We start from the raw sequence: 24,603 nt of genomic DNA on the forward strand, positions 1-24,603 counted from the left end.
TCCTGGCCCACATGACTCCACATGCTGAAGTGTCCTTGGGCAAGACACTGAACCCCAAGTTGCTCCCAATGGCAGCCTAGCACCTTGCATGGCAGCTCTGTTGCCATTGGTGTATGAATGTCTGTGTGAATGGGTACTATAAATAAACTGCAGGTTTGTCCACTTTAGTTGATAACTTGGCCAAGCTGATAATATCAGCTTCAGCATTAGAGCATGTAGTGATCTGTGCGAGTGTGTCAATGTGTACTGCACACAAGAGTAGACTGGTCCTTATCCTCATACTATGGTGTGATGAATGAGTCTGGGTAGCCTACTTCCTAAGCTCTAAGAAAGAAAGGGTGTTTCTTCCCAAAGCAAAGTCCACATTTCAGTCTTGACTAAACATAGTCTGCGGCAAATCCCCCCTACAGGTTTGTCTCATTATTCACCAGCAGATAGAGATTAATGACTCTGTATAGGCCATGGACAGGTAGGTGGTGCAGTTTACTTATGCCTGACAAATACGCTTTCTTTTTTTGGTGTTGGTAACATCTGTGGAGGGCTGCGTTCAAACTGAAGCTGGTCTCTCTCCTATGACATTTGACATTACAATTATGGCACTGGAGGAATCATTTGTTCACGTGACTTTCGAATTGTAAAAAGACGAAATGAACAAATGAACGAAATGTACATTTTTCAGGAAGTGTCTCAGCTGTTGGCCGCACAGCTGAGACATGGCTACGGCTTTGTAGTCCACATATTTCTTGAAGTGCAAACTATGTGAAGTGCATATTTGTAGTAGTGTGTTAAAATGCTCACTTTTGAACAAAAAGATAGGGTGACTTAAACAAACATGGTGGCTTGGTCTACTTACCTGCTGGGGAGCTTCGCGGAGGGGGCAGCAGGGAGCGACGTTTGGGTGCAGGAGTGTTGGGGGGTTGAGGGATGCTGCGGCAGGGTGCTTTGGGTCCATCCCCAGGGGGAGATGTGTTGACTTGGTGGAATGGCGGCTCGTCATTTACACTGTTGGGACCTGAAAATCACCCAAAAAGTGTTTAATGCCAGTTTGCCCTTAAACTCTCTGGATGTGGATTTTTAATGGTTTCTCATTTTGTGTTACAAATACTGTCTAGAAACTGAATATTGCGAGTCATTGCTTTCTGATTCACTGATAATGCATAATCAAAATGTGCAGTCATTGGGCAATCTTAATCTTGCTATTGCCTTCATTCTGAGTTTGCTTCTGTCTAACCACATTATTCATCATCTGTGGTCCTATAAGATTTATCTAACCGCTCATTAACTTTACAACTAAACCCAGACCAGTCCTTCATCTCAATCCGGCTCATGATCAATAACCGCAGCCCAGCTCGATCAAACAAAACGCTGCAATAAAATGTAAATTACTGGCCATGTGAATGAAAAACCCTCAAGACACAGCATCTCTTCACTGTGGTACAATGGATTTCACAAGCCACAATCACACAGGTACCTTTATATCATAGGTATTTTAAAAGACACTCCTCTCTACTTTAGCTTTAGTTTCAGGTTGTAAAGAGACACCATTATGTGGAGCCAGTACAGAACGCAGGATCTCTCTGACCTTGTGTTATCTCTGATTTATAAAGTGCTGACAGAGAGAATTCCAGGAACAGAAAAGAGTGGACAGATGCAGAAATGCTGACAGTAAACTGTCAAAAGTGCTTTTAAATACCATATTTTATAACTCCCATATTACCTGAGACCAGAAAGAGGGAGCTGAGAGGACACATTTAGAGACAACTGCCATTAATTCAAAGAGATTTTGTTGGGATGAAAAATAGATACTTTCTACGGCCATTAAACAGGACCACACTAACAGAATCACTTATCCAGTTTGAGGGGGATCTGACAAGGAAAAGATCTAGGACAAAATTTTGGCTGCAGAAATGGATCTTCGAAACAGCTGGAAGTGCTGCACAGCCCTCCCGCTCACAGCAGGGGATGTTAAGACACATTTGACTGGCTGGTGGAAACCTGTTGCTCACTGGTGGATTTTCCTCCAAATCTCTGTGAGAACCAGTTAACTGCCTGCATTGTAAAGAACTGGGTTAGTTGCAGAGAGACTCAATGCTTAAGATATTTCCCAGTTTCATCACCGCTCTGGATTTCCATAATCACCCAAATGATGGGAGCATTATACTTGTGTGGGTTGGATCACTTTCTGCACCTAAAATATCTTCTGTTGGTTAAACAACCAGACTCTGGTCTACTAAAACTTTGTTCTATATTTATCATATCATTGGTCTCAAAGATCAGACCAGCAAGTGAATATTCAGACTATTAATTTGTCTTTTAAGTCAGCTCTATCTCTATGCCATTCTTGAAGTTTTCAATTCACAGATGCTGTAATTTTCTCAATTTGCTCAACCATCATCATGTACACTACAGGTGCACTTACAGTATCAGGGCTCAACGCTAAGGATTTTTTTCTACTGGCCCGGTACTTCTGATTTTTACTGGCCCTGACAACATTTTCTCTGGCCCTAACACAAAAATGATAAATGGCTTTTTTTTACCATCATGGCTTTAAAAATGTGTCCGAAGACAATTCTTTTTAACGTATATTATGATTTTAAGACAATGTCCCCCCAAACTGAATCACATTTATAATTTGCAAGATATGATTTATGCCTTATGTCATCCCATATACAGTATGTGCTTTACAGATAAAAATTCATAAATACATCAACCTCAGCCGTCCTGCCATTTACACATGTGTTTTTAAGCAAAGAGTTCTTAGGAGGAGATGGTGGGTTTTCGGTCACAAGTTTAGTCATGCTGTCATGCAACTTTTGGCCATGTGTAGTGTATTCACACACAGGATCAAAGATTGAATCACTGAGTTAAAGATGTGATTATTGGCTTAATGTAATAAATATATGAATCCCTAAGAAGAGCACAAAATGTGCAGACATATTTAAAATGTTGCATAAGACGTAAAATCCTGCTACGAAATTCATTAAGTGGGTTTTTTCTATCTATTTTCTACACATTGGTAATAGCTGCTGCTAAGACACTTGGAAAAGAGTGAGGACAGTGCTAGAAGAGTATGCTCGGCATCTGCACGATCTTGTCCGTGCACACGACTGTGCCTTGACACGTCAAATATATTATGCAATCGCGCATCTTTGCGAGCTAAATAGAATTGCAGTCACTCGTCGGTTAGAATACTTCTTTCACTCAGTGTAATTGTTGTGCTCTCTCACTTTTTGTTTTCTTGCACTACTGTTATAAATGCAGCACTGGCCCGATCGGGCAAGTGACACTTCTAGCAACTGGCCTTGTAGTTCTGTCACACTGGCCCCGGGTTCATGTGTGGACCCTCTCCATGTAGAATAAAACAACTTTTATATGTTTACTGATATGACTGGAGGCTTAATTTTATTGAGTGCTGATGATTTCATAGATATATTGCAGAATTATAATTCATGTTTTAGGAAAAAATGACTGAGAGCACCTTTAAGTCAAATATTTAAGTCAGGAAAACTTACATCAAATCTGAAAATTCTTATCTGATTCTTTGACACAAATAACTGACAGTGAATTGTAGTGACACAGCATTACAAGATTTACATATTTATTGATGCAGCACAGGGGTTTAGGCCTCTCTCACTCTCTCTTGTTCATTTGCAGATGCTGCGATCTTTGCATACTAAACCCCATCATCATGTACAGTTGCACTAATATTCTTATAATTTCCTATTTGTTCACTAATCTTTTCTTAATTATGGGGAATCTCTTATGAATATTATTCAAATGTTTGGTTAGGTAAGTAAAAAGTAAAATAATTGGCTGGCTAACACATATCGTAAACACTGGCAGATATGGCATAAAAAGATCACAAAGAACACATCTATTAATCTCCTTAAAGAAAGAGACAAAAATAAATAATTCATTCAAACATTCCTTCATTAATATCACTCACACAAACACGCAAGCACACACACACACACACACACACACACACACACACACACACACACACACACACACACACACACACACACACACACGCGCGCACACACACGCACACACATAGAAGCCTTGGAAAAAACTTCACAACATCTGTTATGAAGCAATTCACATGCTGACTTTGAAATGCTGTATGGAGACAAATATTGAGCCTAACATTAGTAATAAACGTATACAGTTCTATTCTGGCTGAATAATTTATCATATAATGCACCGGGGGGAATCAAAAAACAATGGAAGACTAATTTAATGCTGTGCTGGTGTGGAGAAATTTCAACTCTTAAGAAAGGCAGAACCAAACAATCAGCACTTTCTCTGATCTTGTGACAAAAAGAGAGGTATGGGAGAAAGAATGTTGGTAAAGAGAGACGAAGAAAGGAATGTGCCCCATTCCAGAGGTAACGGGCACTATTTGAACAAGAAATGCCAATTAGACTGCAGATGGTATAGTGGAGGAGTTAAAAAAAGGGCTAGGTGGTTAAATCATCACTGACCAGACCACTAGAGAGCAAGAGAGATACAAAGAGACAGATGGACAGATTGAGAGAAAGGATAGCATGTTATTTCAGCACAGGTTATTTTCCTATCTGCCAGCATTTGGATGGCACAAAGAGAAAATCAAGATCAAGAAATCTGGCCCACTGAACGCAGCAGTGACCCATTAAGAGATGGAGCTTGCAATGCATTATTAAGCACAGAGCATCAGAGGTGCTCCTGAGGAAGTTCAGAAGTAAACATTATGCAAATCAACCCCTCAATGTTGCATTCACAGCCACACATCAGAACTGGTGTCTCTCCAATACTAATAGTGTATGTGACCCAGAGGAGTACTGGTTCATTCTTTAGCACTGCTTACAGAAGAAGGCCAGAATGCACTATAAAACTAGTATACTAGGTAGTGAGCATTAAAAACAGTCAACAATGTAGTGTTCACTACAACAGTAGTATACACACCAGAAGTGCACACCATATATACAGTAGATAGGTGACTAAGTAGTGTGCATTCTAAAACCAAGAATGCACTACTAAACTGTAGTACACTTGTAAGCACTTCAACAGTAGCACACACCACACACCACAAAAGTTGTAGACTAAGTAGTGTGCACTATAAAACTAAGTACACATGGTAGTCTGCACTGCAATAGCAGTACTATAAAAACAAGTATGTACACCTAAATGAGTACATAGAGTATTGTTTGCTGGCACAGTAGTACACATTAGTAGTAAATATTGCACTATAAAACTAAGGGTGCACTACTAAATACGTACAGGAGGTAGTGTTCAGTGCAACACTAGAACACACCACATAAGTAGTAGACATGGGTATAATAACTCTCCTACTTATGGGTGTACTATTTTTTGCAGTGAATACTACCTTGTGTACACATTTAGTAGAATAAGTAGTGTGCACTATTAAAATAAGTAGAAGGTAGCGTACACTACAGCACTGGAACACAATGTAGAATAATTCAAAATGTGTACAAAAGGTAGTGTGCACTAAAGCACTTGCACAATAGGTAGTGTGCATTACAAAAGTAGAACACTGTGTAGTAAGCAGTGGATAGTTTACAACAAAACTAGACCACTTAGCGTGCACTCCAAAACTATTATGCACTATAGAAGTGTGCACTAAAACACTAGTACATCAGATAGTGTGCACAAGGTAGTGTGCTCTACAGTACTAGTACCATAGGTGGATGCACTACGCAGTGTTGTACAAAACTAGTCCAAAAGGCAGTGTGCACCAAACTGGGTGTGCAACACAATTAGTACTACGTTATGGTCCAAGGTGAACTAGATAGCATGCACAAAAAATAGTATGAACTTCGAATGTACAATAGGTAGTGCACACTACAAAGACAAGTATGCACATAGTGTTTAACAGATCAATTTACACTGAGCTCAGTGCTAAAGTTTTTATTATATCTGTCTCTTGCAAGCACTGATAGACACTGAGAACACAATAAGTAAGACATAACATATTGGTGCAATTACTCCTAACACTCTTAAAGAAGTTTTTAAAAAACTGACCATGATGCACAACACATTGATGAAGATTAATGTTCCGGAACTACAAAAGTATAATGAAGGGAGGTGTTGGAATTGCAGAAAGGGCTAAACAGGCCTGGCAGAGGTCTGAGAAACACAATCTCTCTCTCACACTCTCTTTGGGACGCTTAAGAGGGATAACGGAAACGGAAGCCAGCTGAAAACCAGAGCTGGAGAATGGTCAGGATTTTGGGATGGAAAAGCCTGGCTTTTCTCCAGTCAATTAGGGGTCTGACTCCTCATCTGCAAAAAATCCAGTGAAAGCTTTCAGGGAAATAGCCTGGATGGGATTAAGGCATGTAGAGCAATCAGTACAAAACTAGCAGGCTCCTCTGAGGTTCTAAAAGAAGAGAGAGTAGGTCAGCACTCACTCAGGTGTGGGTTAATGCTGACAGGCTGTGTCTTAACCACATACAAGCAGTCTACAGATCTACAAAAAGAGATCCATTGACGGGAGTGTAATATCTGTCAATAAATGATTTCCAAAGGAATCACCTTCAAAATATTGCTCATTCAAAGTAAAACGCAACCTTTTGATGCTGCTAATGTTTACAGGTGTATGAAAGCCAGACCATTAAAAGTGCAAAATCAGGAATATTAAAGGGATAGTTCACCCTTAAAAGATGAAAGTCATACAGGTTTCGGAAGACATGAGAGTAAAATAATGATGACAAATTTGTAATTTTGGGCAAACTATTCCTTTAACACCGTGAGAACGAAGGTTGGTGTGAGCCAGAACAGCAGGCTTTATACATTGGGAGGAAAGAAGCAAACAGACAATTTGCATTGTGTATTATGTGTAAAAATAGAGCAAACGTTCATTAGAATCTCTCAGTAGGATCATATAGAGCTCAGCGGTTTGGTGAGAATGTGAGTCAGCAGTACCCAGAGCACAGACTGCCCACTGTGAAAACTGACAGAGAGTATGCGAGAGATGTAGAACAACACGTTAAGTTCACACACTCATCCAATCTAGAGCAACAATCCTGTGCATGAAATAGTGTATGTGTAATCGGGTGTGACTGCTCCTTTAAATATACGTGTACCTTTCTGTGTGTAATATTGTTCCCATGCGTGTGTATGATTGCTGTGGTGTGTTTGTGTGAGGAACCATCTGTTCTCAGCAGTGTGGATGAGTCAGAGATAGGCTGGAGTGATGACATCTGTGCTCTCAGCCCCCAATCCCCCAATGCTCCTCACTTTCTGTAACACCTTCCCTCTGCCACTTTCTTTTCCATCTCTAAGTCTCTTCTTTAACTTTTCTATTCTGTCGCCACTCATTTCCTGACCCGTTCCAACTCTTTCCTGTCTGTGGATGTGAGGGCATGGTCTCGCCCATCTGGGGAGAGAGAAAGCGGTAAGTCCACACACCTGAGATGAATTGTGACTAATTACCATCTCTTTGCTCTCATTGAGAGTCAGGGGAGATAAAAAGACAGCCAGTTCACAGAGAGAGGAGAGAGACCAGCAGACCAGAGTCTTCATGTCTGTTTCCTGAGGAAGAGTCTTGAGTTGTGTGAAGCTGAAAAGCAGACTGTTTATTTGAGTGATGCTGAAAAGCCGTCTTGTGTTTTGAGTGAAGCTCTACAACGATTGCTGGTTATTTGTGAATAAAACGGACTCACACTGGGTCTCCGGTTCCCGCTTCCTCCTTTATCTGCCCAACCTGAACCTTCGTTACACTGTCCTATTCTCCCATGTATTTTTCTTTCACACTATATTTTGCAGTGTGCACTAGGTAGTGTACACATGGCAGTACACACTAAAATAGCAGTACACACAAGTAGTGTGCACTGTAAAACTATGTACAGTATGCACACCTAAATAAGTGCACAAAGTAGTGTTCGCTGCCACATTAGTACAAATTATTAGTAGGCTAAGTAGTGTATTATAATATAAGTATCCACTGCTATGTACACAAGGTAGTGTTCACTGCAACACTAGTACACACCAAATAAGTAGTAGTCTAAGTAGTGTGCACTGCAACAGTAGTTCACACCACATTAATAGACTAAGTAGTGTGCATTATTAAACTAAGAAGAAGTTAGTGTGCACTACAGCACTAGTACACTAGGTAGTATAGTACAAAGTTAGTATAAAAGGTAGTGTGCACTAAAACACAAGTACAATAGGTTGTGTGTGTTACAAAAGAAGAACACTGTGATGTAAGCAGTAGGTAGTTTACTACAAAACTAAAAAAAGTGTGCACTATAGAAGTATGCACTTAATGAAATTCAGTCTGTTACCATTGCTTTTGGCCCTGCGATGGACTGGCGACCTGTCCAGGGTGTCCCCCGCCTTTCGCCCAATGTTAGCTGGGATAGGCTCCAGCCCCCCACGACCCTGTACACAGGATAAGCGGTTGACGATGGATGGATGGATGGACCATTGCTTTTGTTCAAGTGGTACTACTGTTGTTGTTTCACAGATCTCCATGTGACAAGGAAGTGGAGAGAAAGTCAGAGAGAGCCAAAATCAAGTTGTTCTGAACTGGCTAGTGAGATGCCAGCTTTAATATACTGTTATGAGAAGGATTTTATTGACCGGGATGACCATTTGTGGGACGTCGCAGATATAGAAACCATTCCAGTGACTGGTTAGGACAAAAACTCTAATTAACATGGAAAAGATCATTTAAAAATAATAAAAACAATTTGGCAAAAATGTTGCTTTTATTAATGTGATTCTATAAAATTAGGTTGCACTCAAAAGTACTTTCTCATCTCCAGAAATACTTTTTGTAATGAAGCCAATATGATTTAGTGTGCACTTGGAAATGTGCACTACAAAACATATCCATTAGGTAGTGCCTACAGAACTAGTATGTTCTGCAGTGTGAACTTCAAATAGTGCTCTACAAACCAAGTACACAAAGTAAAGTGCATGTGGCGGCGTGTACTACAAAACTAGTATACTAGTTAGTGTAGTAGAAAACTGGTACATTTGGTTGTACACTAGATATTTCACTAGAAAAATATTTACGCATGTGTATTATAAAAAATAGAGTCATTTGGTATCACGCTTTCTATCTTTTTTTTCCTCAACAGCTTTCGGGTATAAATGGTACAAATCTCAGAGTGCAGAACACAATGCTAATATCAGACAATATTCACACATGTTCTCATCAGAGATTCTGCTCAACATAAAACCTGTCCAGGTGGGAGCTGTTCGTTTCATAATTCACAAGTACACATGTTCACAGGGATAAAAGAAAAGTGTAGATAGATTTGGTCTGCCGTAACAAACCAACTCAACCATAAGACACGTGTCAAGCTCACAGTTCTCTCCTGGACATAAATGTAGAGGATAAAAGGGGCAATTTAGGTAATTTTTGTGTGATTTCAGTTGCTGTTAAAGCTGCACTATGCAAGATTTTTAACGTTACAATTAACAAAAGTTCATTATTGAGTGAGTACATAGAACGTTTTGTTCAAAAAACCTGTCCTTGTCGTACATTGATTCACTTTGGTAAGCCTTCAAGAATGCTTTTTAATTGAGCAGTCGGGTCGCATTTGACTTGAAATCACAGGCTTATTTAATTCATCCTTGCTTGTTTACGTCATGTTCGTAAGCTCAGAAAAGTAGGACTGGTGGCTGCTTTGTCGTGCCGTGTGATTTCCGGCTGGGAAAGCTTTGGCGGTTCAGTCAGTCGCAGTACAGGACAGCAGCGGCAGTACATCAGTCTCCCGATGGATGCTTAACTGCTTGGCAAAGTTGTTTACTTGCTATTGTCATGCATAAATGAATCCAAATTACTTGTGTGTTTACTGATCGCGATGTGTTTAATAAAGTAATATTCACAACATCTGAGTATTTTATAACATTGCTTCAGTTTCGAGATACCCTAAGTTTGAGTATCCCTAAGTGTGAGTGGCTGCGTGTCGCTGTTTTATTATTTCTTATACCTCAATCGCAGAAATTGCCCTTTTAGCAGATAGTGCTAACCATAATTAAGGATGGATGGATTCACCTTGGAGGATAAAACATTTGATAAATCCCATACACTACTATTGAAGACCAAAATATCATAGACACTTGAAGATGGGCTCTTTTGACTTATGTCAGTAAGTAATCATCTAGTGACCACCTAACACACTAACAACCACAAATGTAAGCCCTGGCAACCAATGCAAAAGCCCTTTGCAGGGGCAACCACTGGCAACCATCCCAAATACCCTTGTGAAAGGGTAAACATCATTCACATTTTACTCAGAAAAGTCAAAATCTGTTTCAAACACATTCCATAATTTTAAAATAACCTCCTAGAAAATCGAAACGCACAATCCATTGGCCTGGTTTGCTCCCCAAAGACAATTTGGGCATTTTCCATAGGAACCGATAGAAAATGTCAATAGCAGTATCTTTACCGAATGGCCCATTTGAGCCTTTAGACACAAAGGTACATTGGCACACAAAACACACATAAAAAGGACAAGCTCTTACAGCCGAAGTTCAATTAAAGCAGCATCACCTTGACTGAAGGTCATTGTCTCCTTTGTGTCTTGATGCAGGCATGAATATGTCTGTGTTGTGTGTATGACATTGCCTCCATGTGTGCTTTACTATGCTGTGGCTGGAAAGGTCAAGGTTGAAATGTTCATGCTTGGTTAGTGTGCCTTTATAAAGGCACTCCACATGTTTGGCCCATTCAAAAATGGAAACGCTCTACATCATGTATGTTCTAGAATTGTGTCCAAATGTGCATACTGTGTAGCATTCACATACTACATCACAAATAGTATGTGAGATTAGAAATAGAGAATCCTAAATCCTAGTAAATTGATAATAGTATGTAAAAGATGCCTAGATCTCATACACCTGAAAATCACTTAAAAGCAGCACCATCTTCACTGAAGGTTATTGCCTCTTTGGAGTCTTGTTGCAGGCACGTATACTGTATGCACGTGACATTGCCTCCACTCGTGCTTTACTTTGCTGTGGCAGTAAAGGTCACAACTGAAATGTTAATGCTTGTTAGTGTGCCTCAATAAAGCCCTTCACATACAAAAATTCTTTCTATTCAAAAAATGGATAAACCCTGCATGTTACTGCACACTGTAAGATGAAATGCATTTTTACTGGCATTTCTTAAGTAGAGCAACTTCAAACAGCCTTGCAACTTCATGATTTTACTTGATAAGAAGATCTGAACGATTCCAGAGACCAGAGATGAGTCATGGTCAAGGGATGGCTGTCACTGAAGTCACCCCCTATAGACAATAAACTAGACCAGAAAGAGCGCTAGAGAGTGAGATGAAGACAAAAAAGAACGAATTAAAAGAGTTTCTGTCGTAATCCCATGACATCACATCCATCAATTCTGCATGCAAGCTGGGATCTCACACCAAGGAACTGACAGTAAGCTATCTCCGAAGATGAATTACATCCAGACAGACAAAAAAAAAAAAAAAAAAAAAAGGGATGTAAAGAGAATATGTGATGATTGTCCCAGCCTGAATGGGATGAGCTGTGTAATATGTCCTACTGATGCTCAAATATTGCATCTTTTTCTATAATCCATATATGTCATATTCTGAGAGTGAGAGTGAGCCTATGTGATCTACAGAAGTAGCATTTTAAGTAATCGTAGGCACACTACTGAAACAAAAGCTGTTCCAAATGGTAAGAATCTTTATTATGCTCCTAAAATGCCTAGTTTTGGCCAAATTCTAAGACTGCTTAACATGTATAATTCACAAAGAAAGCAATTTCAGCATAATAAAACTTTAAACCTGCCTAAACATGTCTGCTTTGTGCATTGTGGTCGAGCTCAGTAAAACATCAAATCCAATATGGCGGACAATTTGCTGCCTAAGTACAGCATTCCAAACCGGTCCGTGAGGATAAGTATGCTGTCTTAGTCACCGTTCAGATGCAAAATATAAGAGAACACAAATGTCTCAACACATGATTTAAAAGTTAACTTAACAAGGCATCTAAAGCAAATAAAGCAAAGATGTCCATCTTGCGAATGTTTACCTTAAAAAAACAACAACTGAAAGCACCTTAGAAGGCAGATGCCTATGTAGATAGTAGGCAGTGTTGCAGCCCACTAGGATTTGATACAGAGCTTATTTAAAGAACCTCTGTCTGGGCCTTTAAGGTCAAATGATGCTGGGCCTTCTCAGAACCTCACAGTTAGAGGCCAACAGCTTCAAACAAATGCGGCAGCTAATAAAAGCCTGCTATTAACTATTCACTCCCCTTGAGAGAAAAGGGGGAAATGAAAGACAGAGACAAAGAGAAAGAGAGATTAATGTGTGTATTTATCAAATAATTGTTGTTTCCTGCTGATTTTGACTGCAGAGACAGTAGAAATGTTCTGGTATTTGTTAAGTCAAGGAAGCAGGGTGAATCCAAATGTTTATTGAGAAAGTATAACTTGTATCTGCTAATGAGGTCTCTAGCTTGTTCTTTCATACTATGAAAATAAAATGACCTTAAAATTCAGTCATTTGGTCTCTACTTTGGTCTCTAACAGTTCACCTAAAAACGAAAATTCTATAATTATTCAACCGCTATATACCTATAAGTCTTCTGAAGCCATCCGATAGCTTTGAGCAAGTTGTTATGTCCTTATAATCTTTTAGCAGCATTTGAGTGTTGCTATGGAGGGGAATGTTTTCAGTAAATGGCTATTTTAATTCCTCACACAAAGATATAGTATGGTTTTAAAAGCTTGGAATATAGTGCATAGGTCATATTAACTACTTTAAAGGCACTTTCATGGTGATTGTTTTATTTATTTTGTAGCTCAACGGCATCAGTCCCCATTCAATTTCTTTTTGGAAAATAACTGCTTCAATGTTCTGCCTAACATATTGTGTTCCACAGATGAAAGAAAGTTAAGGGTTAGTAATGTCTCGAATATGAGTAAATGATGAGAGAATTTTCCTTTTTGGGTGAACTATTCTAGATGATGTGAGACTAACAAAGGCCATTTGACAGATCTCATCTCAAACACAAATTGCTGTCCTGCATCATTTCACACAAGGACAAAAATGAGAGGCAAATATTGACTTGGTGTCTAACCTATCTGAAGCAGCTCCAACACTAATTACAGCTTAATAAGTCCAGTTGCATTTGTCGTCATCATTCACACTCTCGAGTTCAAACGGATTTAGCCAATTACAAGTGGACCAGCCTCAATCAGTCAGACCTGAGAAATCGATCAACTGTTGGTGACAGCCGGTCCCAGAGGGAGGGGTCTGATATCTACAGGAAGCTTGGGTCAATATTTCACTCTGATACAATACCAAGCCTAAACCAACAGTCTGTCATTTCACCAGACATAAAGTACACCACATAATGCCCTTGTTTACTTAAGGGGACAGGTGGTCATAATTTAAGGATGCACACTTGAGTATGGTCTCTTCATGGACCTTAACACTTTGAACTGCTATTTACACACTTAAAGATCATTAATATCTGAAAACAATGGTCATATGGTGTTATAGCCATATTAGTGAGAGTTAATGCCCTGTCATTTTATCTAGTGCTTGACTGCTTTTTCCTCCAGGGCCCAGGCATACAAACAGACAATATACAGTTGAAACATCATCAGAACAGCAACAAGCCCGCTAGCACAATTAACAGCATTTCAGAGTGAGAGAATCACTCATGTGCACCTCTGACTTACATATTAAATAGTGTGGAAGGATTGTGAAAATACACAGCCTATATGTAGATGTCATACATGCACACATACACAAACACAGCATATATATATTGGGGCCACTGTACACACCAATGCACGCAGAGAACATGTCTCACCACCCCCCCACCCCTGTTTTTCTCACACTTTCTGTTGTTTGTCTGTTTGATCCATATACACAAGACTGTGAATGCTGAGGGATTCCTCTTCCCAAGCGATCCTTGCGATGAAAGAACTGATGACATAACTCATCCAGTGACGCATTGAACTTCAGATGCCTAAATCTGCAGCCACGTCAACTGTTACCGGGAGAAAACTGGCCAACATCACTTATGTAGGTCGCATTAAAAAAACACATGCAGCACATGCAGTTGCCAATTCTCAAAGACGGCCCCTCTAAGAGGAGTCTGGAGTCTACTTCAGCATAACTGAGCAGTCTGGTCGTATTGAGGTTTATTCGTGTTGACTCACGCTACTCGTTATGAAAGACCACTTAGATCAAACAAAAAGTCTCTTTAGTGATGTAAAATTAAAGGCCAACTAATTAAAAGTTCTTGTATAGGATTTTGAGAGAAAAAAGTAGTAGTTCACCCAAAGATTAAATTCTATCATCATTAACTCACCCTCATGTCGTTCCAAATCTGTATGACTATCTTACATAGAACACAAAAATGTGAATTTCTGTAAAATATCTTGGCCACTTTTTACCGTATAATAAAAGTGATGGGAGACTGAAGTTATCAAGCTCCAAAATGGCAAAGAAATCTTCATATTAGTAACATTAATGTAGTCCATATGACTCCTGCACTACATTCCAAGTTTTCTGAAGCCATAAGATAGCTTTGTGTAAGGAAGACTGAAATTTAAGTCATTATTCACTGATAATCTTCTTTTCCTCCAATGATTTGAAATGGACTATAAAATACAAATGGACTTAAAAAATTGTGTTTCTGCATAATTGGACATCAATAAAAATGTTGGTTATGTGACACGCAAGAAACAATGGCGCTTGACATCAAATGACAAAGTATCAAAATAACCTTCAAAGTTTTATTTTTATGTTCAAAGAAAGAAAGGTTAGAACAACATAAGGGTGAGTAAATAATGACAGAATTTTCTTTTTGGTGACCTATTCCTTTGGCCTGTCGCACCATCTGAATTTTGTTCTGTTGTTGTTGTTGAATAATGTGCTAGATATCTCATGGTGCCATATTAGCAACTATAATAGCGAGAAGTTAGAATATGGTAATGAAGGTGGATCTGCATACTGCATGTAGGCGGAGTTAATAAAATGATACAAATAGCACTATAATTAAAAAGCTGAGCATTTTGCTTTTATGTAAACTATACCACAGGGATCTTGAAAATCCCATAAACAAGATAATAATGTACTCAGCTACAAGTATTTTAGACAGCATTTAAAATTTCAGTAACAGAAAGCAAATCTTTAAAAATGATACAGTAGCTTCGGCTCTAAAAATCAGTTTGAATGAGTCATATTTAGAGTATATGAATAGTCTATATATGTGCACCTGTGACTGAATATACTGTATGTGTGCTTGCATTTCAGTAACTTACGGTTGGCAGGTCGGCATGGGTCACTCCGTGTGCTGTCAGTGGAGTGGTTACTGGACACGGAGGAGACACTGGAGCTTCTGACAAACCCAAAGGCAGCTAGACGAGCTGGTGGAAGTCGCGAGTAACCAGGAGGGCGTAGACCAGACTGAGCTGGTTTCGGCAAGAGTGATTTAGCAGCTAACCCAGCAGCTACTGGCTTTTTCTGATCTGAAAGTGACGAAGAGCATAATTAGTACTAAAACTAACTGTGAAAATACTGAAAGCTTTCTCAGACGAGCGATCACTGTTTGAAAAAAAAAAGATTATCAATAAAATTAAACTAAATTATGCTTTTTAAAATGCTTTTTTCAGCTTAGATTTGGTGTCACAATGGGGGTCAACTATGCATAGCAAATTCTTGTTACACTGCTGTGACAAAATGAGGCACAGATACATTTTCTGCAGGGTGCAGGATCATGACTGTTACATTTGAGAAAAAGATGCAGGAAGTTAATTTAGGAAATATGAGGAACAAAGAAAGCGTCTTGCCCAGAAATGAACTGTTTCAAGCAAGCAGTCTGGCCTAAAAGATATTCACATTAGGATAGAGAAAGACCTAAAGACAGACTGTTTTACAGCTTCTCTCCTGTGAGAGGTAAAGATTGCTTTAAAAGTCTCCTGGAAGGATCATAAAGAGCATCACATGCTGTTCATCAACACATACTGTATATCACTGTAATATTCACATGGAGAAGAGCCACACTTCTCCCCTCATCGTCCACTCAGGATGCACTGCCTTAAACATAATATCTATCTATCTATCCATCCATCCATCCATCCATCCATCCACAGTGGCAAGTATAAGTAAAACCCTTTGGAATTAGCTGGTTTTCTGCATTAATTGGTTATAAAATGTGATCTCATCTTCATCAAAGTCACAAGTATATACAAACATAATGTGCTTAAGCTAACAACACATAAACAACTATAATATTTCATGTCTTTATTGAACACATCCTATTAAACATTCACAGTGCTGTGGAAAAAGTAAGTAAACCCTAGGATTTAATAACATTTCCATTTACATTTATGCATTTGGCAGACGCTTTTATCCAAAGCGACTTACAGTGCACTTATTACAGGGACAATCCCACGGAGAAACCTGGAGTTAAGTGCCTTGCTCAAGGACACAATGGTGGTGGCTGTGAGGATCGAACCAGCGACCTTCTTATTAACAGTTATGTGCTTTAGCCTACTACACCACCACTCCCTAATAACTGGCCGATCCTCCTTTGGCCTCAATAACCTCAACCAAACTTTTCCGGTAGCTGCGGATTAGACCTGCACAACATTCAGAAGGAATTTTGGACCATTCTTCATTACAGAACTGCTTCAGTTCAGCCATATTCTTAAGATGTCTGATGTGAACAGCTCTCTTGACGTCATTCCACAGCATCTCTATTGAGTTAAGGTTTGGGCTCTGACTAGGTCACTTCAAAACTGATGCTATGAAGATGCTCAGTGTGGAGTGCTTGCAGATAAAGATAAACAAACTAATCGTGAAAAGTGTGGATTTTAAAGGATTTTAAACTGGAGCCCCATCAAGTACAATGATGGCAGCACACTACACTCATTTTCATTGTTCTTGCGAGGCTGTTGTAACACCATGGTAGGCACTAATGTATTGTCAATCATGACCCATGCCAATCTGAAGTGTGTGGTACTATTGAATGCATGAAGTTGCATTGAACAGTACAGTAAACCAACAAAAGTCCAAAAAATTTCAAGAGAAGTAGCTTTGCTACCATAGGAATGAATGCTCCCAAACTACTTGAACCATGGAGAGCTATCAACAGCCAAGGAAATGGCCCATATGCTGTGAAAACTGTCAAAAAGTTCATGAGCATGATGGAAAATGCTGAAATCAAGGATGGACATTACCAACAACCGCTACCAATTAGGAATGTCAATGTTAAAATGCCAGACAATTGGCAAATAGCTCTTCAGCGCATGTCTTGTCTGGTTAGGAAGTTTGAAAGGGGCACAATGTTTAAACATGAGTATACTACCTTCCCAGACAATGTCATAGAAAAGGGACATGCTGAAGTTGTGCCCCAGGCAGAGCTTAGGAAAGACAAAGACAAAGACGAGGGCTCTCTGACGGCATGTCTTCCTGCAGTCCCGGGTTTCAGCACTAGTGTAACAGGGTTCGGGAAAGGAGGAGGTGGCAACCGGATCAACAATCAACAAGACTATATTTATGACATAAAACACTGAACTGGAACTTAACAACAGACACACACACACACACACACACACACACACACACACACACACACACACACACACACACACACACACACACACACATCTGTTTGTGTGTGTGTGTGTCTCTCTCTGGCATCCCCGGATCCTCCTCTTATCTCTTTCCTTCTGATTGAGCTACTCAGCACCAGCCATGTACCCTCACAGCCCGGCCACACCCTCCTCCTCATCACACAGATTTATAGGTGTCTTGCTCCGTTTCCGTAAGGAACCATTTGGCCTCATGGCTGACATAAAGGCATGTTCCATCAAGTCAGTCATATTTACAGAGTTTCTCCACTTTCTGTGGTGGCCAAAAGGTGATGTCAGTCAAAAGCTCATAGAGTATAGAATGAGTGCATCTGTTTTGATTGGCTCAGTGAAAATGTTTGGTGCTGAACGGACAGCGCCTGGTGCTGACAGTCTCCAGGCAGCAGCATAAAAATACAAGAGGCATCTAGAGCTAAAGAGACTCAAATTGAGCTGAGCTGTGGTCCATCTGCTCCTTCAACAGCAGTTCACCATATATTATCACAATATTAGTGATAAATAAGGGGCTAAATTGAGTGTGGTAATGGATTTTGCTAACCACTCTCTGCTGCTTTTTACAACAGTAGATGTGACAATAGATGTTTACATGCTATTAGTGAGGATTAAAATGGGTATCAGGTCTATTGTATAGTGTATCCCCACCTAATTACTCTTAGGCTGGGTGCAAAACTTAAGGCTGTTTTGCTGCCTCACAGCATGATTGATTAATTATTCAAATTACATTTCCAAGAAAGGTTTTCAATGCCATTGAAGAACCATTTTAGGTTCCCCAAAGAACGTCTGAGTAAAAGAACCATTAAGGAACCATTTTTTAAGAAAATGTTTATAGTCTAAATAATACCTTTCCATGACAAAGAAACATATTTGTACAATGGGAGTTAAAGGTTCCATGGATATTAAAAATCCATGAACCATATATGCCAAGTTAGAACCTTTATATTTAAGAATGTGTATGAGAAGGGGTCAAATGATGCCATGTGATGATCGGACGTGTGAATGCGTACTTTGCTAGTTTTATAGTTTTTATGATAAACTGGTGATATTTGAAACACCCTTGTCACAAATTAAAAGGGAAAGGTGGAGGCAAGAACCAGCTTAATGATATAAATAATATTTAATGCTTAACTTAACAAAAAGACAAATACAAACACATAAAATGTAGCTGCCCATAACTCTCTCTCTCTAACTGCCGCCTCCGGTCGCCTTATCCCTCTCGAGGGTTTGATTAGCCTGATTTGGGGCTGGGTATGCAGCATCACAATCCGGCCCCACCCTCCTACATGCCACACTCCTCCCTCCTTTCCTTCTGACCCCCCCCCACGCTCTTTTCCAGCCCCGCCTGCAGGCAGGTCATCCTCACCTCTTCGGACCTGGGAGGGTGACACGGGGAGGGAAAATAACAGCAACAACAAAAAAACGAGAGGGAAAGGCCAACAAGGAGCGACAGTGGGACAGAGAGAGGAATGAGAGAGAAAAAAACATTCTCAATGGTTCTCCAATATGCTGTAGCCTGGTCCTCGGCCACTCCTCCACTCTCTAGTGGACAACAGCCGTGCCTCCCTGGGTGGATCAGAAGCAGTCCTCCAGCCCCTGGGGGATAGAACACTCTGCCGCATTTTCAGTGGATGATAGGGGTCTCCTCAGCCCCTGACAGCGGTTATCCCGCTCCAGGCAGTCGGCCATCACCACCTTGCTCGTGGTCGGCAGTTCTCTCGACTCTGCCGCGTTTTAGTGGCCGGTAGGGGTCTACTCCACACCTGGCAGCAGCCCTGACCACTCCAGGCAGTTGGCTAGGAGCCCCTCCTCCCCTCGTGGTTGGTGGCCGTTCCTCCACTCTCAGGCGGCTGGGCTCCTCCGTCCCCCGGTGGATGGCCGTGGCTGCTCCGTTGGGGTGGTGAGGACTCTACTACGGCGCATCCCTAATCCTTCCCAGGTTTCAGCACAAGTGTAACAAATTGCAATGGAAAGGAGGAGGTGAGAACCGGCTTAACGATATAAATTATAATTTAATGGTTAACTTTAACAAAAAGACACAAACACAAACACATACAGGGCAGATGCCCGTAACTCTCTCTCTCTCGAACTGTTCACCTTTATCCCTCTTGTGGGCTTGATTAGCCTGATTAGGGGTGGGTGAGCAGCATCACGACCTGTGGTCTTACTGATATTTGGAGACTTTTTAACCCATCTGGTAGGGTCTATATACTTTTTTTTATCAGTCAATAAGATTTACTCTCAAATAGATTTCTTTTATATATCTAAGTCCCTCATTTCATATGTTGTTGATTTCTCAATTGGAAAGATTTTAGTCTAAGATCATGCCTTGGAGTGTTTAGAGGTGTTGCCATATATGGAGAAAAATAAATCATATAGTTGGCGCTTTAATGTATCCCTTTTGCAAAGTCCTGAATTCCAAATATGCTAAAGGCTGAAATCCATAGAGGTTAATACGCTCAGTGACTTATATGAGAGTGTTCAGGGCCTTTGAATATATGGTTCAACATTTTGGGACTCCTAGGCCTCAATTCTTTAGGTATTTACAGCTGCGCCTATCTATTTTTGGGAGTAGCATACAACCCCCTAAAGCGGCAGATACTTTGGGAGTGGTGATTACTGCTTTTGGAAAAGGTCATGAGGCATCAGTGTATTACTTCCTGCTAATTCAGAGTCTCGGGGACAGAGCTTCAACTTTTCTCAAGAGATTATGGGAGAAAGATTTAAACTTGGTATTGGAGAGAGTGTGGGCTAGGTTTCTAGGTGTGTGCCTTACACAATCTAAGATTTGACATTGATTTCAGGTTCAGGGGGCAGGACATATAATTTTATAAAATTTGTTTCTGTGTGTTTATGCTCTGTTTCTTCAATCTTGTTTTTGAATCAATAAAATGTTAATATATATATTAAAAAAGAGTATGTTTGAGAAAGTGTTGGAACTAAATGGTGCAGGACTGTGGCCCAGTTGAACATATGCAGATGCTGATACATAGGGACCTCAATACAGGCTCTTGCACAATAATGGCCATTCAAATATTAAGATGCACCTCAACATTTTGGGAAGCACAGGAAGAGGACAAGAGCCATGCAGCTAAGCAAAAGATGTGAGAGTTGCTTAAAATACACATAAATATGCACATGCAAAGAGCTACCACAGTCACAGCGTGAATTCAGGGACCCACTATTAGGCTTGCTTTGAACTGACAGACTCTCCCAGCTTGAGGCCATAATTTGGGGCAGGTGGAGAGAAGGATCCCCTACTGCTCTTGGAGATAAAGCACCTCTGCTCCCTCTTCCATTTACACTGTCATTGGAGCAAAGCATAGCGCATACTAAATGACAGGCTACACATTCTCATTTTCTCGCTCGCATTTTCAGACGTTTATTAGACTGCACTGTCAGCAGAATGCCAAAGAGATGCATTCATTTCAATTGAACCAAAACATACACAAGTAAATGTGGACAACAAAGCACCCCCTCATCCATTCATCACTAATCAAACATTCACCAGCTCCATTGCTCAACCCAGATTCCCTCCTCCCTCACCCCAGGCCATCAAGGTCTTTAATGAAATTGCAAGCAGCTTCTCCTCCGCGTCAGGGTCATGATAATTAAAGATAAATGTGTTATTGCTCTCCATCTCTGAATTTTTGATCTATCCCTTTTCTTATTCCGTGTTCCTCCTATTTCAACTGATAAGCAATGAGATGCCTAATAAACATTCAGTTCTGGCCCAGAACTGGATTTATCCATTTACATAAAAAATAAATAAAATAAAAAATACGATTTTATTTTATTTTTTTAAATCTTAAAGGGGATTTCTTTGGTGGAACACAAACGATGATTCTATGCAGAATGTTTAGTCTAAGTCACCATTCACTTTGATGTATCTTTTTTCAATCAATGAAAGTCAATGAGAGTGAGTCAATGACAGCAGAATGTTAATTTTAGGTGAACAATTACTTTAAAGTCAGATGGGAGTGATTTTCCCAAAGTGGGTTGGGAACAAGTAAATGAGGAAAAGAGGAATGTATTTCTCTGTGTGTGTTTGTATGCAAATTTTTAATTATGGACTGAAGCTCAATAATTTATAATGTTAAAATGCATGAATACATTACTAGAGCTGTTTTACCAAGGCCTCGCTGGTGCAATGATAAATACTTATCTGCGTAAATGAAGAAGGAAATACTATTAAATTGTTACTCTTGTTGATTAAAAATTAAAGAAGCTAAAAATACATTGAATTCTATTTTTACACAGGGTTGAATACAAAAGCAAGGTATTCTCCCACTCTCTGTGGACGTTAAACTCTGATTTTAGTGAATGCAATCTAATGATTTACAAAGCCTAATTAGCTATCAGAGATTCTGTGCTATAAGTATATTTCCATAGGCAGAGCAATAATCCAAACTGCCCCTCTTAACTCAATTCCCCCGAACCAAAGGCTAGAGACAAAATTGTTTTATCATTGTTTGAGTGTGAATAAAAACATGACTAAACTAATTTCAGATTAATATATTAATTTGAACTTGGATTATTATATTCATCCACTATGAAAGATCAGTGAAACTATATCAGTGCTGTCTATATTGAATATTGGCCAGGAACAATTCCATTCCCAGAAACCCACTCTTAACGTAACCTTTTTATTTTTGGTCTTTGATCAATGTTAGTGGTACAAAGAAGTCTGAAAGCAATGGAGAAAAGAGAGGGTGGAACAGAATTGGTAAAAAAAAACATATGCTAGATTCAAACACGCGTTGCACATGTGAACCCCACAACATGTCGGAGCATATGTGCTAACACAAGTCCAAAACTGCAACAAATCATCTATTTTTAAATGAAGCTTGTTATTCATGAATTATTCATGCAATATCAAAAACAGCACCACCAAAACATGAAACAAACTGTCTATATGATTTCCGAACTTAAAGAAATAATTCACCCAGAAATGAAAATTCTGTCATAATTTATTCAACCTAAAATACACAAGTTATTGAGTGAACATTCCAGCCACTGTGAACGAGCTCCTATCATATCACTCACGACCGTACAATGTTAAGTTATTTAAAAATGATTCCAGGACTATTCTCATCACTTTTGGGTCCTTTTTAAGCTTTAAAGTGAGTTATTGTCAAATGCCATTGTATGCAAATGGAGGTGCGGTGTGGGGTAATCAAATCTACGCCCAAGCAATCAAAACTTTTTGCATATAGAAAGTGTTGTCATACCAGATTTGTGTAATACCAACAGGGCAAAACTTTCAGGTTTAACTAATTTACACCACTGAAGGGGTCATTTTACCAAAGTAACACTCCCTACCACAAACCTACCAAGCATCACCTTCCTTTCACCAGCAAGCAAAATCTCCACATATCATCTTTGATCTTCAGATAGTAGATATGCCCAGGCATAGTGTAACAAAGTTCTTAGAATAGGGTGCAGTGAGGAAGCGGGAGACGGCGAAATTTAAACTCAAACAGGTAATTTATTTTAACAACACCTCAAACAATTAGTTTCCAGACAGGGTAGATCTCCCCACACTGGCATCCGTCTAGCTCTTAAAACCCGTCTCCAGTCTCACTGCAATGACAAACATCTGTTAAAGACAATCAATGCCAGGTGATTATCCTTACCGTTCTCATCTCCTGATCTCGCTCTCCAATCACAAGCCAGCTCAACCACACCCCCCCACCACCACACATAGTTATGCGCAGATATTGGCATGACTTATGTACTAATTGCTTTGCACTTCAAAGCGTTTTAAACAGGGACAAACAGCAAGAAATCAGCATCCATATGCATTAATCAAGAGTGCCATGGGTTTGAAATGAGATAACAGTGTTCGGAAATAGACAGTTGCCCTCTGGAAAGAACACGGAGCATGACAGCAATGCTGGTAGTGGATATAAGATGAAATAATTCATATCTTCACCTTGACAGGCAAAGTTGTTGGAAATGAAGTGCACTTGAGGAACGGTGGGGAATTTTAAGCTCAGACAGATCTCCCTCACGGCACAAGATGAATGTGAATTTTATGTATATTCAACGGAATGCCAGGAGAAAAAGTGTATTTTACACTGACTAGAGGCTGGGAAGTGTTTATCTGTAACAATTACAAATGCATAGCTGACATGGATGAGAAAACATTATGTATTTCGTTCTCTTGCTTCCCTCAATTTAAATCTATTCATCTCTAAATACTCAGGTCTCTTAGGATGAAGATTCTTTTAATATATATATTTTTCTTTGGTTCAAAACTGCATTGCAATGAACTCCATATGAGCTTACACCAGTGTGGCATGTAATCATTAAATTCATTCAATTGAAATGTATAGATATATTTTATTGGAAAACAGTACAAAAATAAGAGCATTTTTATGTGATTTTTGTGATCTTACCTTGGAGTTCCTGAGGGGTTTGAGTGATTGAGTTTACAGCCTGCATTGGTTGGCTGAGGGCCAATGGTGACTTTGGGTGACCTGTTAGGACCATCCTATTCTTGGCAGCTGCAGAAGGAGACCTGTTGACAGCACCAATGCCAAGCTGGGGTCTAAGGCCCCTTGGTGAGCGAAAAAGACTCCCTGTGTCCTGTGCTCCCACAGGGGGTCCTGAAGGGTCATCAGTTCCAGACCCTGGAGACCCAAAGGCGACTGGAGATCTGCCCGTCTGTATCAATCAAAAACATTACCACAACTTTCAGCTGCATTAAAAAGTAAATGATCTTTCACTAAGACATTTTTTTTATATATATTTTAAAAGCTTAAAAAATATCGACACCAATCCATCAACATTCAGAGACTAATCTTATTTAAAGGGATAGTTCACCCAAAAATTTTAATTCTGTCATCATTTACTTACCCTCATGTTGTTACAAATCTTTATGACGTACTTTCTTCCAAGAAACATTAAAGGAGATTTTAGACATTTAGACAATCACTCATCACTTTCTTTGTAAGTCAAAATTAACATTTTTGGGTGAATGATCCCTTTAAAATATG

At 39.7% G+C, this 24,603-nt stretch overlaps 1 protein-coding gene across 1 annotated transcript in view; it reads right to left on the minus strand.

Moving 5' to 3' along the window:
* The window catches only part of LOC127636290 (microtubule-associated tumor suppressor candidate 2-like), a 38,971-nt gene extending 14,875 nt beyond the window's left edge, over positions 1 to 24,096 (minus strand). Inside the window, exons 1-3 of the mRNA XM_052116740.1 lie at positions 24,004 to 24,096; positions 15,275 to 15,481; positions 854 to 1,012 (exon numbers count right to left, since the gene is read on the minus strand). Coding sequence (XP_051972700.1) covers positions 854 to 1,012; positions 15,275 to 15,481; positions 24,004 to 24,049 — 412 coding nt within the window. The 5' untranslated portion in view covers positions 24,050 to 24,096. The remainder of the gene's footprint in view (positions 1 to 853; positions 1,013 to 15,274; positions 15,482 to 24,003) is intronic.
* Positions 24,097 to 24,603: the final 507 nt, after the last annotated feature.

Source organism: Xyrauchen texanus, chromosome 44 (genome assembly GCF_025860055.1).
Source record: "Xyrauchen texanus isolate HMW12.3.18 chromosome 44, RBS_HiC_50CHRs, whole genome shotgun sequence".
Lineage (NCBI taxonomy): Eukaryota > Metazoa > Chordata > Actinopteri > Cypriniformes > Catostomidae > Xyrauchen > Xyrauchen texanus.